The 19,939-nt window shown below is 36.5% G+C and overlaps 1 protein-coding gene across 1 annotated transcript in view; it reads right to left on the minus strand.

The window, feature by feature from the left end:
• MMS22L (MMS22 like, DNA repair protein) overlaps positions 1-19,939 on the minus strand; it is a 128,482-nt gene that overhangs the window by 5,916 nt on the left and 102,627 nt on the right. Inside the window, exons 20-23 of the mRNA XM_045499080.1 lie at positions 18,226-18,395; positions 15,291-15,502; positions 11,598-11,761; positions 781-877 (exon numbers count right to left, since the gene is read on the minus strand). Coding sequence (XP_045355036.1) covers positions 781-877; positions 11,598-11,761; positions 15,291-15,502; positions 18,226-18,395 — 643 coding nt within the window. The remainder of the gene's footprint in view (positions 1-780; positions 878-11,597; positions 11,762-15,290; positions 15,503-18,225; positions 18,396-19,939) is intronic.

The following is a 19,939-nucleotide window of genomic DNA, read 5'->3' on the forward strand; positions in this document are numbered from 1 at the left end:
TTACAAAGCCACTATTTATTTCATGTAATCCCAATTTAAACAAATTGTAAACAGCTGATGAGTGCCAATTATGTGAGGAGAAAACGAACTGAGGAATCAAAGAGCCAACACGGAAGAAAATGAACCCACATTATTTCTCATGGCAGTGTTAGGGCAGAGATACATATATTAAAAGGGAACTGGTAGAAATTGTGAGAAAGAAATATTTAAAAATACTGCCCTAACAGAAAGCACAAGATTCTAGAGGAGGCAAGGCAGGAAACAACAATAAAACACAGAACGTTACAACAACACAAAACACAGAAAATGTTCCTCCCGTTGCATTACTGTTCTTGGGAACTAACATCAGGTCTACTCTTATACAGTCTATGCTTCACAACTGAAATACAATGAAGCTTTCTGGGTCTATAGTATCTACAGCAAGTGAAACAACCAGTCATGTGTACTTCTACACTGGATCCTGAGTAACATGTGTAGAGGGCCTGTGCACCTGTCATCATGACCCACATATCCTGATTTTTTCTCTTAAATACATGCAGGAGTCTTCTTCACCCAATTCTCAGGTAATTTGAAGTCAGCTCACTTGTCTTCCTCCCTGGCACTTTTGTCTTTTTAATAAAACAACACAGTGTAACAAAACCACTGCCAAAAATATAATAATTGAAATACTATAACAAGTAGTAACACATTATGTTTTGGATAATTAGTTATTTAAAAAACATGTTGGCTGTCAAATGGCTGGCAATAGTTCCCTTGCCAGTTGGCGTATTTTCCAGTTACCTAAACACAGAAGTCAGCTGGGCGGCGGGTTCTCCTTCTGACCCCACTTGGCAGGCTTTTACCATGTATTGCAGGTTCTCTGTGGCCAGCCTTTTCACTAGGAGGAAAAATTATAGCATCACACACTGTGTCTGAATTGACCATCTGGATCCTCATTTTTATGAACACTCTTAATTTAGAGAAATATGTTGTTTTCTTAAAGTTTGTACAGTTTTGTTATTTTTCAAAATGAAATAGTTCTGAGTTTTTGGTTTGTTCTAAAGTTCTATCTCCTTATCTCCCATTCTAAGAAAATGTAAAAACCTTAAGAGCTTATTTTTTACACTCTTATAACTGAAAAAATAAATGTAAAGATAGGCCTTTTAGAAAGACCCCATATTCAAAAACATTCTATCATCCTCATCCTGCAAGTAGTTACATACTGACAAAAGATAGCTTTTAATCATTCAGCTGATTTACAGACAAGCAGATTTATTTTTTTAAAATTCATAGGCATATTCCTCCCTCCTACTCACTAACAAATTAGAAACCACCAATTTACCTTCACTTAAAATTAGCCAAAGATGTGTGTGTGTATGTGTATAAATCAACTGTGATGCTATCGTTCTTTCAAAAAAGACAGTGAAGTTATAAAAAGAACATTTGTATTCTTCAAATATTTAACCAAATCCTTTAAAATTGTGCATTTGTACGTAAAAATGGAAAAATATCAAGAAAGAAAATAGAAAATTTAGTATGTTCCAAATGCTATTAGATTTTTGTTGTGTTGTTTTGGCACATCTAATATAAATAGCTGGGAAAAAAGCACTCTAAGAATAAAAATTTCAGAAACTCTAATCCATTATAGCAGGAGCACAAAACAGGATACATATGAACTTAAGTTAATCACATGTACTTAGTAATGTTCTCTATGGTATGAGGGTGGTGGATAAAGAAGATAAAGCACACTTGTCTTCACTGAACAAGTAACTCCTCATATTAGATACAATTCTGAAATCAGTATAATTCATTCTTAAAAGACATTTTCTTGAAAAACAACCCCCAAAAGCTCTTCTGTTGATAAAGTACCAGAATATGAAGAAACAGTCTTCACAGAAAACATTAAGCATTGATTTAAAAAGAAAAAAAAAAGCTTTATTGAAGTGCAATTCACTTATCATCAAAACCAACTTATTAAGGTGTACAATTCACTGGATTTTAGTATATTCACAGAGTTGAGAAGGCATCCCCACTGTCTAATTTCAGAATAATTTCATCACCTCCCCAGAAAACCTTATACCCCTTAACAGTCACATTCTCCTATTTCTTCCTCCCCCAGCCCCTGGCAACCACGAATCTACTTTTGTCTTCATGGATTTGACTTCTCTGGAAATTTCATATACATACAATCATATACCACATGGTCTTCTCTGCCTTTTTACTTAGCATTATGTTTTAAGGTTCATCCATGTTGTAGAATGTGTACTTTATTTCTTTTGATGGCCAAATAATATTCCACTGTATAGAGATACCCCATGTTGTTTATCCATGCATTAGTTGCTGGACAATTGGGTTGTTTGCATTTTGAAGCTATTATGAATCAAGCTTCTGTGGATATCAGCGTACAGTTGTGTTTTAAAAAAAATATTTGCCATCTTGGTTTATTTAACTGAACTTTTTAAAAAGCTGGGGTTTCAGTTTTTCTTTACATTAACAGCTTTACTCACTTAACACGTACAATTCCATGTTTTTAGTATATTTGCAGAATTGTGCAACCATCACTACAATGTTAGAATATTTACTATGCAAAGAAACCTGACACTCTTTAGCTACCACTCCCTATTTTCTGATATACCCTAAAAGTAAACACAAATCTACTTTCTGTCTCTATCGATTTAATATTCTGGACATTTCATACAAATGGAATCATAAAATATGTGGTCTTCTGTAACTGGCTTCTTTCACTTAAAATAATGTTTTCAAAGTTCATCCATGTTGTATAGCATGCAGCAGGACTTAATTCTTTTTTATGGCCAAATAATATTCCACTGTGTGGCTGTATCACATTAGAAAAAAATCTGTCAGTTGACAGTCTACCTTTTGGCTACTATGAAAAATAAATTGCTATAAATACGAATATACAAGTTTCTGTGTGGATATATGTTTTCATTAGTCCTGGGTTCATACCTAGGAGTGACATTGCTAGGTCACATTGTAACTCTATGTTTAACGATCTAAGGAATGACTGGACTATTTTCCCTAGTGTCTACACCATTTTATATTCTCAATAGCAGTAACTAGGGGTTCTGATTTCTTCTCCATGTTTTCACCAAACTTTGTTATTATCTGACTTTTTCATAATACCCAACTTAGTGGTATCTCACTGTGGTTTTGATTTGCATTTCCCTGATGACTAATCGTGTCGAGCACCTTTTCAGGTGCTTATTAGCCATTTGTTTATATTCTTTGGAAAAATGTCTATTCAAATCCTTTGCCTATTTTTTTTGAAAGTTTATTTTTTTTGAGTTAGAGGACAAGAGAGAGAATCCCAAGCAGGCTCTGCGCTGTCAGTGCAGAGCCCGACACAGGGCTTGATCCCATGACCCATGGGATCATGACCTGAGCTGAAATCAAGAGTCAGATGCAATAACCCACCAAGCCACCCAGGCGTCCCCCTTTGCCTATATAAAAAAATTTTTTTATTACTGAGTTGTAACAGTTCTTTATATATTCCAAGTACAAGTTCCTTATCCTATAAATGATTTGCAACTCTCATTCTGGGAACTTTCTTTTCACTTTTTCGATTGTCCTTTGAAGCATGAACGTTTTAAATTTTTTAAGTTTTCTTTTTAATGGGTTATTTATTTTTGAGAGAGAGAGAGAGAGAGATAGAGAGTGAGCAGGGGAGGAGCAGACAGAGAGGGAGACAGAATCTGAAGCAGGCTCTGTGCTGACAACACAGAGCCCAACGTGGGACTTGAACTCACAAACTATATAGATCATGACCTGAGCCTAAATCAAAAATTGGACACTTAACTGAGTGATCCAGGTACCTGAAAAGTTTTTAATTCTGATTAGTCCAATTTATGTCTCTCTTGCCTTGTACTTTTGTTGTACCTAACAACTCATTGCCAAATCCAGGTCATGAAGATTTACTAGTTTGCTTTTTCTACGAGTTTTATAGTTTTATCTCAGCCATTTAGGTCCATGATCTATTTGGAGTTAATTTTTGCGTATGGCGTGAAATAAAGGTATAACTTCATTTTTTTGCATGTGGATATGTGTTTGACTTAGCACAAGTTGTTGAAATACTTGTTTTCTCCCGAATGAATCATCTTGCCACCTTTGTCAAAAAAATCAGTTGACCACAGACCTTTGGATTTATTTCTGGACTTCCGATTCTAATCCACTGATCTATGTCTATCTTTACGTCAATACCACACTGTCTTGATCACTGTTGTTTTGTACTAAGTTTTGAAATTGGAAAGTATAAATCTTCCAACTTTGTTCTTTTTTCAATATTGTTTCAACTATTCTGGAGTTACACTGAATTTGTAGACCAATTTGGGGAATACTACTATCTTAACAATATTACTTTTTCAGATACATGAAATGGGTGTTTTTTCCCGTTTATTTATTCTCTAGTTTCTTTCAACAATGTTTGGTATTTTTCAGATCTTAAGCTTGTATTTCCCTTTTCTTAAATTTATTCCTAGTTGTTTTTTTTAATTGTAAATGGAAATGTAAATGGAATCATTTTCTTAATTTCATTTTTAGATTTTCATTGAGAGTATATAGAAATAAAATGAATTTTTGTGTCTTGATTTTGTATCCTACAACCTTGCTTAACTTGTTTATAAGTTCTAATAGCTTTTTAGTGGTGTGCTTAGGATTTTGTATATACAAGATCAAATCATCTACAGATAGGGTTAATTTTACCTTTTTTCCAAGCTAGATGCCTTTAATTTATTTTTCTTGCCCTGACTAGGACTTCCAGTACAATGTTGAATAGAAGTGGCAAGAGTGAACATCCTTGTCTTATTCCTAATCTTAGGGGGAAAGCATCTAATCTTCCACCATTAAGGATGATGTTAGCTCTAAGATTTTCATAGATGTCCTTCATCAGATTGAAGAGGTTATCTCTAGTCCCAGTCTGTCATTATGTAATGCCTTTTTTTTTTTTTTAAGTTTATTTACTTACTTGGAGAGAGAGAGAGAGAGAGAGAGCGAGCTGGGGAGGGGCAGAGAGAGAGAGAGAGAGAGAGAGAGAGAGAGAGAGAGAATCCCAAGCAGGCACCACACTGCCAGGGCAGAACCTGATGTGAGACTCACACTCACGAACTGTGAGATCATGACCTGAACTGAAATGTAGAGTCGATGCTTAACTGACTGAGCCACCCTGGCACCCCACATACATGTAACTTTTATATTCATTGCTCTTGTTCTTTTTTTCTAATCATTTGCTTTTATTCTGCCTTTTCTGAAGGTTTTAATTGAGGATTTTATGATTCCATTTTTTTCTCTTTTCTTAGTATAATCAAATACACTTATTCAAAAAAATTTTTTTGGTGGTTGCCCCGGAGTTTGTAGCATACAACTAATCCAAGTCTACTTTCAAATAGCACTGCATTCCTTCAGGGGTGGTACAGGTGCCTTTTAACACAGTATTCCAAATTCCTCTCTCCCAATCCTCAGAACAATGCTGTCATTCAGTTTGCTTTCCATAAGGTATAATCACCAATTATTATTTTGAAAAAGAAACAATTTATTAGATCATTTAAGTGGAGAGACAGATTCAGAGAATCACAGCTTACGAGGACCAGGAGCTGACACTGGAAGAAATATTTACACTGCATTTGACAAACTGCTCTATGCTCAGTTTTGGGGGCAACAGTTTGCTCTATGACCTCAATTCCCTGATGCATCTAAGAAGAGTTGTTTTTCAGTCTGATAAGATTTGTTTCTTGTTGTGAGGGTGAGAATGAGAACTTCTAAGCTCTTTACACAACAAAAATCCTCCAGCTCTTACTACTGAACTCTTTCTCCCTTCACTTCTGTTTTTTCCTCCTATATTTTGGTGCTCTTTTGTTAAGTGCATGTTTATAAGTTGTTAAATACAGTGATCCTTTATCACTATAAAACATCTCTATTTCTAGTAACAATTTTTTGGCCTAGCTTTCCATAGCTACAGTTTGCATGATGTAGTTTTTTTATCCTTTTATTATTTCAGTATTTGAATCTAAAGTGTTTCCTGTAGATAGAATAGAATTAGATCTTTTTATATTTTCATTCCAATGATCTCTACTTTTGATTAGTTTGTTCACTCCTTTCACAACTACTGTTACTGTTGCTATAGATGGATTTATATTAGTCATTTTACCTTTTGTTTTCTAAATGTCTTGCATTTTTTGCTCTTCTAATCTCCTTTACTGCTCTCTTTTCGTATTACATGCATATTTTAAAACTTAGCATTTTAATTTCTTTAATGGTTTTTCATTAGTTTTGAATTATTTCCTTAGTAGTTGCTCTAGGCATATCATGCATATCTTATCAGAGCTTCTGATTTACATGAATTCAGTGAAATACAGAAACATTATTCTTACATAACTCTATTCCCCTCCCCCTTTGTTGTGGTATTATTTTTTTTAATGTTTATTTATTTTGAGACAGAAGGGGAGGGGGAGAGAGAGAGAGAGAGAGCACGAGCAAGAATGTGCATGTGAGCAGGGGAAGGGCAGAGAGGGAGAGAGAGAATCCCAAGCAGTCTCCATACTCTACACAGAACCCGATGCAGGGCTCAAACTCACATGATCTGAGCTGAAATCAAGAGTTGGATGCTTAATAGAATGAACCACCCAGGCACCACTGTGGTATTATTTTTATACATATTCCCTTTGCAAATGTTACGAACCCAACAATACCTAATTTTTTGTCTTTCATAGTTTTTATTTTATATAATTTTGTCTTTCAAAGAAGCTAAAGGAGAAGAAAGGAAGAAGAGGAAAGGAAAGCAGGTATATATTTAAGCTTTTGTTATATTAACCTTGTTGATCATCTCTAATTCTTTTCATAATTGTTTCTATTTGAGTTATTATCTAGAGTCATTTTCTTAGACCAATATAGCTTTGCTCCTACCACCTCCTTTGTACTGTTACTGGTAAATATACTGCACTTCTATATGTTATAGACCCAATAATACATTATATATCATTTTTTTAATATTTCATTTTATTCATTTGCTTTTTATTTATTTTTTTATTTTATTTTATTTTATTTTTTAATTTTTTTTTTTCCAACGCTTATTTATTTTTGGGACAGAGAGAGACAGAGCATGAACGGGGGAGGGGCAGAGAGAGAGGGAGACACAGAATCAGAAACAGGCTCCAGGCTCTGAGCCATCAGCCCAGAGCCTGACGCGGGGCTCGAACTCACGGACCGCGAGATCATGACCTGGCTGAAGTCGGACGCTTAACCGACTGCGCCACCCAGGCGCCCCTATTCATTTGCTTTTTAAACCCATTAAGGGAATAAAGATAAAGAAATATACACTTACACTTTTATAGTTACATATTGCTTTACTGGTGTTATTCCTGTGTGAGGTCACTTAACTTTCATTCTGTAGAACTTTTTTTTCTTTTTTTTTCTAATGTTTATTTTTGAGAGAGAGTGATAGACTGTAAGCAGGGGAGGGGCAGGGAGAGAGGGAGACAGAGAATCCAAAGCAGGTTCCAGGTACTGAGCTGTCAGCACAGAGCCTGACATGGGGCTCGAACCCCAAGACGTGGGTCAGCCCCAAGATCATGACCTGAGCTGAAGTCGGCCACTTAACTGACTGAGCCACCCATGAACTTCCTTCCTTTCTTATAAGGCTGGTCCACTAGCAATAAATTCTCTCAGTTTTTATCTGGGGATATTTTTATTTTATCTTCACTTTTGAAAGGTAATGGTTTTACAGAATATAGTATTCTTGGTTGAGAATTTTTTCTTTGATCACTAAGTGTGATCCCACTACCTCTGACCTCCATTAATTCTGCTGAGAAGTTAGCTGTTGACCTAACTGGGGTTCTGTGGTAAGCGATGAGTCTTTCTTCTCTTGATGCTTTAAAATTTTTCTCCTTGCCTTTGGCTTCCAGTATTTTTACTCTGATGCATCTTATTGTGGAACTTTTTGAATTTATCCTATTTGGAATTAGGGCCGCCTGGGTGGCTCAGTCAGTTAAGCGTCTGACTTTAGCTCAGGTCATGATCTCACTCATGGTTTGTGGCTTTGAGCCCCATGTCAGGCTCTGTGCTCACAGTGTGGAGCCTGGAGCCTGCCTCGGATTCTGTGTCTCCCTATCCCTCTGCCCCTTCCCTGTTCGGCTTTCTGTCTCTCAAAAATAAACATTAAAAAAAAATTATCCTATTTGGAATTAGCTGAGCTTCCGGAATGTATAGGTTATTGTTCATTAATAAATTCAGGAAATCTTTAGCCATTATTTCTTCAAATATTTTTTTCTGTACTTTTCTGTCCTCTTCTGGGTTATATGTATCATGGTGCACTTAATGGTATCCCACATTTCCCTAAAGCTCTGTTCATTTTTCTTCATTCTTTTTTTTTTTTTTTCAAATTGCATCATCTCTTGTCATCTATCTTCAAGTTTGCTAATTCTTTCTTCTGCTAATTCAGATCCAGTAACAAGCCCCTCAAGTGAATTTTTCAGTTCAGCTCTTGTAATTTTAAACTTCATAATTTCCTTCTGGTTCTTTTTTTGGTAACTTCTTTCTCGGTACCGATATTCTCTATTTGAAGTGACAATGTCATCATACCTACCTTTACTTTGTTAAGAATGCTTTCCTGGAATTCTTTCAACATACTTATAATGGCTACTTTGAAGTCTTTGCCTATTAAATCCAGTATCTGATTGCTCTCACTGGCAGTTTCTGCTGCCTGCTTTTTTCCCCAGTGTATGGATCATATTTCTGTCTTTTTGCAGTCTTGGAATTTTTTTGTTGCTGAAAACTGGACATTTTTTAGTGAGGTGTACTTCTTCCCTCTTCCCCAATGGCCCCCAGTGTGAAGCTTCTAACATTGCTCCTCAGGTGGTATAACCTTGGGTATGCCCACAGTCTCCATTCTAAGACAGTGGTTTTGACAGGGCTCTGTCTCTTTCTCTGACCACACTCAACTGTTAAGTTCCACTAATCAAAGCTGATTGCTCTATTGTTTCCTATAGTGCCCAGGGACATATATTGTCTTATAGACTGATCTCATCAAGTTCAGGCTGTTTTAAAGGGATTTCTGTGGTGTTTGAGATTCTGATCCAAGGGTTCCTTCCAGCGGTCTCTTTCACCAATTCTCTCACCAAACTAGATGGTCTACAGATTAGCCTATATACCCAGTGACTCTATTATTCTCCTACCTATTGCCTATCACCACAAACTCCATTATTTTTGATAGAACCCTATGGTTGAACTTTTTCCACACTCATTTGCAAATGAAGTTAGTTCCTTTGGGACTGATTGAGATCTGATCTCTGTTCTATGCTCAGCTTCTCCTCCCTCTACCTCTCCACCAGATAACATCTCAGATGCAGGGCTCTGGTGATGGGGACAGGGACAATGGTGCTACTTCTGAGTGACATACCCACTTTAGGAGCTGAGTGCTTGTGGGAGGAGAGGCAGCAGTCCCAGGGATCCTCAGTTTGCTTCTCTTGGCAGGGAATTCATACATTTAAGCTGTGGCAAGGCTGACTGGTACCCCAGGAACAGAATGGAGGGCCCACTTCTTAGCCACAATTGCCTGGAATATAACTTTAGCATCAGGTTGCTTGGGGGCAAGATGAGAAATACTGATATCCTGCCTCTCATAGGAGGACAGCCCTCCTACTGGGAGCCGGGGAGAGAAGAAGCCCTATGTTCTTGGATTTACTAGTCTAGAGTAGAGTTTCTGTCTTACTGAGCTGGGGGAGTAAAGAAAGGAGTGGTCTTCCTTCAAATACCACAGACTCCTGATGTTTTTACCAAGTTTCAGATTTTCTTAAACAAATGTTTCTCCATTTGCTCTACTCTTAGGACTATTTCGAGAAAATTTAGATACTTTCTTTTAAATAATTTTCACCAGTGTTGCTAGGGAGTGGGTCAGCAGAACTCCTTATGTTATTGTGCCAGAAGTGGAGTTCTTTCGGTGCTTGAGTACAGGTTTTTGAGTGGACGTATGTTTACAATGCTCTTGGGCATATACCTAGGAGTGGACTTGCTGAGTCATGTAGTAAAACTAACTTTCTATGATTTTACAAATTATTCTTTTAAGCAGTGAGGCTACAAGGAGAGTCAGAGAGAATTTTCTCACAGCCAAAATCTGTTTAATACTACCTACTCAGCTTACAAAGACAGCAATGCAGAGACTGCGAATTCTGTATTCTACCCATGTCAAACATGTGATGCACTCACTAGCTAGATGTGAGCAGCAAAATTCACCTCCACACTCTAGCCTCCTTCCTGATAATTATTACTATAACCAAAACAAAGGCTAGCTAAAATTTTATACCGTCTGCTCTGTCTCAACAAATTTTGTACTGCATACCACAGTAGGCTTTCACTGAAAGTATGTGTAAGTTTTCAACGAAGATAAAATTTCTAAAGATGACTCTGGGGTCTACCTGGGTATTTTTTTCAGTGAAGAGATGCTACTCTCAGGTAAGGGCATTCCATATGAACACATCATAACACGTTTTGTAAAACCATGCTTAGCTTTTACAAATCATGCTCAGGAGAAAGAAAACATTTTAATAAGAAAAACATTTTACTTATTAAAATAAACATAGATTTAAACAAAATATGCATACATTTTGAGATAAAATGGAACCTTTCAAAGAGCTCTTTGAGCTTTACCAATTTGGATGGTACCCTCAGATTCTGCAGGATGCACATTGCACTCACTCATCACAGCAGTTAGAGGTACTTAGGTAGAAACATCGAGGAGCCCTGCCCTGAACAATCACATTATCATGAGAACACGCACACACTTACACACATAGCATCCTATTTACATTAAAAACTCCTTCAGGATAGAGCTATCCCTACTATTCTGCATATTCCCAATAAGCTTATTAAAGCATGCTACTCACAGTGGGGATCAGATAAATGATATTTTAAAGAGATCCCTAGCAGTAAGGCTGATGAGACTGAAAACAAAAGGACTAGGATCAAAGGATCCTTACAGGTTGCCTGTGAAATCAGCTTAGATATTCTGGCGGCAACCTGAACGGAAGAACTTACCTTGACCCCTCACCACATGATAGGTAACAAATTGTATTTAATACTGTAGTCAGATTAAACAAATATATTTTTTTTTTTTTAATTTTTTTTTCAACGTTTATTTATTTTTGGGACAGAGAGAGACAGAGCATGAACGGGGGAGGGGCAGAGAGAGAGGGAGACACAGAATCGGAAACAGGCTCCAGGCTCTGAGCCATCAGCCCAGAGCCTGACGCGGGGCTTGAACTCACGGACCGCGAGATCGTGACCTGGCTGAAGTCGGACGCCCAACCGACTGCGCCACCCAGGCGCCCCAACAAATATTCTTTAAAAGGTCAACAAGTCTAATTAGAGGAAGTAGTCCTTACATAAACTGTTTGCCTTGGGGGAAAAAACAAAACAGAAGTAAACTACTCTGAAACATGTCAGTGTTTAACCATTTTATCATGCCCAACCTCTGCTATCTGCTGGAGTTTGTCACCCACGATATATAGAAACTGATATTAAATAACCAAGCACTTAGCCATCCATTTAACTGATAGGAAAGAGTACTTTCTTAATTTATGAAAAAACAGTATAACAAACAGATTCAAACTAACCTTGGGGTTCGCTGACCAACACCAACAATTTTAAGATGCCAGGGAGGAGCAGTTCAACTTCAGAAATGTCTATGTTAGTTTCTTTGAAGAGCTGGAGGATGAAGGCCAGGATAGATGCCAAGCGAGGAGGGAGCAGGGACCCTTTACACTCAAAGTAGGACTTCCTAAAAAGAAGCACAATTTTGTTTTTTCTTCTGTTTAAAGTTTCAGTGAACAGAACCAAAAGTCACCCACTTTAGAGATACTGACAAATTTTACCCAACTTAATAAAGCACAACTAAAAAAATATACGTATATTTTGCCATGCTATCCTCAAACACAAAATTTTAGAAGCATAAGCATATGAATATCTGGTGTGTTATACGGGCCACAGTAGAATACGGACACAAACTAAATTTAAAACCTGATCTTTCAATGCACTTAATCAAAATCCAAATGAAAATCCATTTGTTTTTTTTTCCTTTTTTGAGTCCAATCTCTTCTATTAGCTCCTCAACGATGCAACATTTTCTTTAATGTCAAATTTGCATAAAGAAATCTCTCCTCACGTTTATTTATTTAGGGATTTGGGAGGGGTTTTATTTCTCCAAATCAATAAGAGGACTGCCCTAGGAATTGGCTTCCTGTTCCAGCTTTACCTCTTTCCTTCTCTTAGGAAGTAAAAAAAACCAGAGGTAATTTAGGATGTAACATCTTCTCTCAAAGCAAAACAAATTTTAGCATTAAGATTCAACAGCGATCATAAAGATAATTTATCTGACTCATTTTTATATCTCTACCTCTTAAACAGGTGTTGGCTCCTAAGAGGTATTCAGTATATACACTTAAGTGAATAAATGGAAGTGGCAATTGCTCAGTTTCTAAAAGGTCTAGACAAGAGGAAAAATTGTCATATATAGCTAAATCTAAGCTAGACATCCATACGTATTTGCAAAGCAGTAAAATTTGCCAAAATGAGCCACAGAAATCACGAAGGATTATAAACTCCTTAAGGGCAGGAACTATGTCTTCACCATCATTTCTACTCTATATGGTGGGTTCCAACAATTATTACATGTTAAAAGATTTATTCAATCTTTGAGGACAAGTGTTTTGTCTTTTTTGTTCACTGCTGAATCTTAGACGAAATATGGTCTATGAAATCAAGGGGCTCACTGTCTAGTGGAAAAGTTGAATAAGGAAAAAAAGACTACCATAATACAGTGTGATAGGTGCTTTGAAAGATAACCCCAGAATTCTCAGGAATTGGGAGGAATGAACCCTAACAAAGATGGGAAACTACAGGAGTAGAGGAGCGCGGAATGAAGGGAGGCACAGGAGGCAATCTATTCCCTTCCTGAGTAGTTAAAAAATAGAAAAAAGGAACTACTACAATTCTGGATCTTCAGTTAGAAATCATGAGAAAAATGTGTTCCCTGGTAAATAAGGAAGTCAATGAAAGCAGCCAGGATTTTAAATGGTGGGCTTTAAATGACTTTTATGACCCTAAACATTTAATTTCACTTCAGCATTTGTCATTTGGTTTGTACTACACTTACTTAAATAATGTCTCAGAAATAGTGGTAGACTACTAAGGTCTTGTCGGAAATTCAGATACAAGTGAGGCAAAACATTCAATTCTGTGAACGGAATCTTAACAGAGCACATGACTTCAGAAGAAGGAAAGAAGCACCACACTACACTGAGATATTAGATGTAGGTCTTAAAAAGTCAAGGCAGAATTTAACCCAAAGGCGTGGCATTTAAACAGAGAAAATAGTATGAACAACACTGATGTAGGGAAATGTAAAGCATTTTGGAAGGGCAATAATGAAACCAATCTCATTAAAGTTTGCATATGATGTTATGTCTTGTACATTTGGAAAAGTTCAGTGACAGATCACAAAGAGCTATAAGAATACGGAATTTATTCCATGGGCAAAAAAGGAGCAAGTGAAGGTTTGGGGGTAGAGAAGTGTCATAATGGAATAGACTTTCAAGAAAAGTAATCTGGGGGCACTGTTTACGCTGAACCAGAAGAAAAGGCTAGATACAGTGAAAGTAGTTAGGAGACTCCTGCAATAGCCTGGGTATAATGTGATAAGGGAATAGAGGTGTGAAAAGAAGGAAGCAATCATTTCCCAAAGGTTGGCCAAGGAGAGAGAACAAACATATAAAGCTTCCAAACCTCAGTAACAGAACACCAGGAACACACAAAAATGCTTGTAAGGGAGAACAGATTTTAGTATATGTGCTGCCGAAGCGAGCACAAGGGAGAACAGATTTTAGACATGGAATTCTGTAATGAGAGGTGATGGATAATAGTGGTCATTAAAACTATCAAGTCATTGGGGCGCCTGGGTGGCGCAGTCGGTTAAGCGTCCGACTTCAGCCAGGTCACGATCTCGCGGTCCGTGAGTTCGAGCCCCACGTCAGGCTCTGGGCTGATGGCTCAGAGCCTGGAGCCTGTTTCCGATTCTGTGTCTCCCTCTCTCTCTGCACCTCCCCCATTCATGCTGTGTCTCTCTCTGTCCCAAAAATAAAAATAAAACGTTGAAAAAAAAAATTTTAATAAAAAAAAAAAAAAAAAAAAAAAAAAACTATCAAGTCATTAAAAACACAGAAAAAAAATACTAGATAAGAATAATATACGGGCATACCCCCAGAGACACTGTGGGTTCAGTTGCAGACCACCATAATAAAGTGAATGTCACAATAAAGCAAGTCAAATGAGTTTTTCTGGCTTCTCAGTGCATATAAAACCTATGCTTACACTACACTGTAGTCTAATAAGTGTGCAACAGCATTACGATGGCAATATGTCTCAAAGAAAAAAAATGTATACACCTTAATTTAAAAATACTTTATTGCCAAAAAAATACTTTATTGCCAACCATCATCTGAGCTTTCAGAGAGTTGTAATCACTGATCAGAGATCACTATCACCAATATAATAACAAAAAAGTTTAAAATACTGTGACAATTACCAAATGTAACACAGAGACACGAAGTGAACAAATGCTATTGGAAAAACAGTGCCAACAGACTTGCTTGATGGTGTTACCACACATCTCCAGTTTGTAAAAAGCACAGTATCTGTGAAGTGCAATAAAACAAGGTATGCCTGTATATCACCACAGCATTTTAAAGTTTAAAAACTAATTTCATATGAAGCTAAATACTGCACGAAGACAAAGAAGTGATCATTTCTATTACTGAATCTTCTACCGTTGCAGGTAAAAGGAAGGAGAAAACCTAAGAGGTTTCATTTATGCATCCAATAATAAAATGAAGTTATTAAGACAGGTTGTAGACCAACAAAAAAGGACTTCTTATTGCTTCCTTTTTCATATTACCATTCATTTTTTCATTTAGTTATTATCTTTCAAAAATATAGCTAATATGTTTTTTATAGGAGAAAATACAATTACTGTTTATCTGATAAGGACTAAAAAAACATACACCTTTAGAACATATATAAGGAAAACAACAGCTATGTAAAGAAAACAAACAATTTAAAGAGCACTGACTCAGGCTGCCGGGAGCAAAAATCATTTTAGTAAATCCTTAGATAATGTTTCTCAGGGAAAAGAAAAGTTTCTCAACTACCAGCATCCTAAGTGTTGCCAATACTTTTGGGGAGCTTTGTTACTTTTTAATAAAGATGAACTAATTGGATTGTAAACATCACTTATTTTTAATATTTAGATGTACCTTATGACTTGTATAATGCATTTCTTTAGAAGTGACATCGGTGCAAGAGTGGCGGAGTTTCTCAGGGCCATCAGAACAGGGTGTTGTCCAAGTCCTGCAACATGTGGTGAAGCTGGAAGAAACCGCCCGATGTACTGCTCAATAACATTCCCAAGTAACTGGTTCAAATAGGCATTTGGATTTTGAGACTGACAACATACAATGCACATGCCCTAAAGGAGAAAAAAGAGAAGAAATACTAAAAGGAAAAGTTAAAAAAAATATTGAGAAACTTACTAATTTAGTCCCTAGCATTAATATCCATGTCAGAATGTGCAACCACAGTCCACAGGGCACTGCCAGCATCAACAGATAATGTTTATGAGGCTCAGGGAGCTGCTGAGCCTGTGTGACTCCTGTACTGTGGTACCCAACCACACATGTGTGTCTTGGGGGTGTACTCAAACGGAGCAGAGGAAGTGCAGGAAGACCAAGGAAGCTTCCTTCCTCCTCTCATACGCAGAAAACTTGAGCATCCCACTCATCAACTACGTCTGTATGTCATTTCAAAGTTATGAAACACATTTTTAGGTCAGTTTTTATACGTATGGCCTGGTCATTTAACTGAGTGAGACTCAGAATTTATACTAAAAATCTTCCAATGTAAGAAATGTGATAAATTAAAACAAAAATTGACAGGAGAGAAATGCAGAAGATTAAGACTCAGAATAATGACAATTCATTTGAAGAGTTTCATATGTCAGGCACTGTACCATGTGCTTTATATCCTTTATTTCACTTAAATTTCTTAAAAAACACTTAGTATTATCACATATCCAATTTCATAGCTGGGGAAACTGAGGTTTAGAGAAGTTAAGAGTTCTGTTGATTTAATCCCCTCCATTTGTATAGCTTCCATATGGATTACGGTGTTTGAGACTTAACAATTAAACCCTGAGAAATAGAAATTTTTTTCTACCAATGTTACTAAATAATGCATATTACCAAATATATATATAATCACCAACACAACGAATTATGTTCCAAAAGTTCATTTATAATTTGGCCCTTTGTGATTTAAAATGTGTTTTCCCAGAGAAATAATTAGAAATATTTGTCTCCATTTTACCTATGAATAGATATTTACTCATCAAAAAATTTTGAAAGATTTGTAATAAAAGTAACATAGAACTGTTAAAACACTAGCAAACAATAATTGAAAACAAAAGGGCAATGAACACCCCTCTACTTAGTTTCTTCAATGTTTTCCTTTAAAAGAAAGCACATTATTAGAAGATGAAGTAATAAACAAATATGTTCTGAAAACTTTGAAGAGGAGACTGGAGTACTTTTAAGTAAAGGTGTACATCTAAGTCAATTCTGCCAAATGGATAAATTCACCAAAATTTTCAGTTTACCACTTACAAAGTTTGTAAGGATTCTTTTTTTTTTTTTTTTTTTTTAAGTAGGCTCCATGGTGGGGCTTGACCTCACAACCTTGAGATCAACAGTTCCCATGTTTTACCAACTAAACCAGCCAAGTATCCCTATAAGAATTCTTACTGTACTATTTTGGCTTAAAAGGGCCACAGAGAACATGTTTTCCAGATTCTTCTGCTGCCCAAGATTCCTTCCCACCAGTATTCCCTGACTGGCCACGCTTTGTGTTTCTGTCAGCAAACTAAACTTCTTTTTAAACGTTATTATCAACACAAAATTAAAGAGCCAATTAAAAATTTCTTAGAAATTATACAAATCTGTTTAAAAAGCCCATCTGTGGAAAAGACTGCTTATTACCTAATCAAATTCTATTCTCCCTTTCTTCCTCAGCTTTCCTTGCTGAACCCCAAATTAAGAAGCACTTAACTTCAGTATGAGACACTAATGAATAACAAAGTATGCTTCCAGCCCCATCTTCCTCTGAATAACAGATCAATATTTCGAAGTGCCCATCTAGACAGTACACAGCACCTCAAATGAAAGATATTCATAAATCAATTATTACCTTCACTCCCACATCTCTAGAATTGCCCATTTTAGTTAGCAGCACCACTATGTGTACAAGGACCCACTCTGGGGTCTAGGAAGTATTCTATTGCTTTCTGTTGCTCCACAACATTCTCTGAGCAAGTACTTTTAATCAGAGCTCCTAAGTGTTTCTGCAATCTGCTGTGTGAGTTCTACACCTACCGGCTTAGTTCAAAATCCTCAGATAATGAACTACTCTCTGCCCTCCAAGTCTCCAATCTAACTCCCACATCAACTATCTTAGATGTTGCCACCAGAATTACCTTTCTAAAATGTAAACACGATAGGTCGTTCCCACTTCCCTATCTAAAATCCGTCAAAATCCATCAATAATCCATACAAATCCCCATGTAAAAGAACAAGTCCAAACTTCCTAGCGTGGCACATAACACCTTCAAATATATGGCTCCTCCTGTATGAGTGTCCGATCACAACAGAATTATTCGCTCTTCCCCAGTGTGTCATACTTTCTTCAAGCTCATGACTTTTAAATACTGTTCCCTCTGACAGTCCTTCACCTCTTACCCGTTTGGCTCGTTTACAACTAATCCCCTTTACAGTGTCTTCTCTCACCATCTCTTCTTCTCCGGTTGGCTAGTGGACAGCTGAAGCCTCTAAGGAAATATGGAACACACAACTCTGTCTATGCTAGTCAGCCTCTTCTCTCAACTTTAATTGCTTCTTGGAGATTTTGCTTTTTCCATCTTTGGTTTCAGGGCCAAACACAAAAGGAATTTAAAACTTATTCAACAGAAGTGCCACATGTACACACATGCACTGAAATTATAATGCATGGTTTTCAAATCAGCAGTTAGCAAACTGTTTTAAGGCAAAGTTTGTTTGTTTGTTTGTTTGTTTGTTTGTTTATTTATTTATTTATTTATTTATTTATTATTTTTTAACTTTCAAGCAGCCACACTTACTATACCTGGAGATACAAAGGAAGACTCTTTTGAATTGCGATCAACATAGGTGCAGGCAGTTCCTTCTCTTGCTGTAACACTGTATGTGGCAGCAGTAAACAATCTATGATCCGGAATAATAGTTTTTGGGCTTTAGAGGTGGCAAAGATCTGTGCCCATGATTTAACAAGAATTCCTGACAAAGAAGAGGAGTAACAGTAGGTATGGTTACCTTCTAATCAGAAAGTTTTGCCATTCCACTATGAAATTCATATTTAAAGCACAAAGAACCAAGTTAAAGTAGGCAATAGAAAGAAACATGTATTAGGACTGAAAAGACTGATGTCATGTCATACATTTCACTAAAGAGACAAATTTCTCTCAGAGTTCTGGTCTAAGAAAAACATACGTTTCCTAAGCAACTGTTATTTAATACACACACACACACACACACACACACACACACACATTGTGATTTGGCTATACACTATGTGAATATACAGATCGACTGCTGTAATTAATCAGATTTCTCTTTTTGCTTTGGCTGCTAGGTAACTCAGAGGCAAATTTATAATCCAACTTTAAGAACACTATAAGATCACGCATTATGCTTTTATGTGTGTACTCACTTTCCCTGGGCTCCATCATGCTACTCCACATTTACGTTTTTGATACCTTTATTTCTTTATATTTTTATCTTACATAAAATTTTATAGGCTGTCTCAACCCAGTTTACAACATGAAAAGATAGAGCCAAATTTAATTGTTAAAGTAGTAAGAAGGATTAGCTATAGCACCTTGAAGCAATCACTTAACCTCCCTGAACACCACTTTTTATAACTTTCAATTGTTTAATATACACAGTGAGTTTAAATTTTGATGCTGAAAGAAGAGATGCAGACTTCTTTACTACAGGAAATTTTTATGATTTCCTTAATGCTAGGAGTCAGTTGCTACCTTTGATGATAGTAAAGCCAAACAAATGAGCACCCTTTGTTTAATGAAGTAATTAAGAGCATTTATGTAGTTCCCATTAGAGTGTACTCCTGCTATTAAGGGCTTCTCTACCGAAAAAACAAATTTAAAAGGAGATCATTAAATGCTTGCCCAAGTGGCATTAGTGGTATATGTACTGCATAAACTTTTATATTTTATTCCATCTTAGAAAACAAAAGAGATGATAAACGTCAAAGCCATTTCCATAAAACAAGAAGTTTAAAATTCAACTCTGAAGGGAAACAAAAATACGCTTATAGAGGAATGTATTGATGTTAAAAGAAAAAAGCCCAGCCAATAATCACTTCTAAGAACAACAAACAGCAACATTAATCTTCTGTTGTAAAAGGAAATACAATAATCAATCATAAAGAAACACAATGCTCACTTAGCAATATTTTAAATAATGCTGGCTTGCTCCTCATTTTTTTCAGTAGGTGGAAAACTTGAGAATGACAGCAGTGTAAGAAGAACTCACATCCTAACTAACATTAATATGCCCATAAAGGGAACTGCCATCACCACTGACATTTTAAATGATTTATATCACTCTTAGGTGTCACACAGGAATTGACTTATAAAGAGCAAGGGCCTTCCAACCAAAAATGCATCACCTACCCTTGTATTTCATCTTCTGCAGTGGTTAAAACACTTTGCTGAAGATCTTAAGTTTTATGAGTTCATAGAAGGCAGAGGAGATCCATTTGTTTTACTGCCAAATCAGAACCCTAGTTTTTAAGTTTC

This window comes from Leopardus geoffroyi, chromosome B2 (genome assembly GCF_018350155.1).
Source record: "Leopardus geoffroyi isolate Oge1 chromosome B2, O.geoffroyi_Oge1_pat1.0, whole genome shotgun sequence".
NCBI classification, from domain to species: Eukaryota; Metazoa; Chordata; class Mammalia; order Carnivora; family Felidae; genus Leopardus; species Leopardus geoffroyi.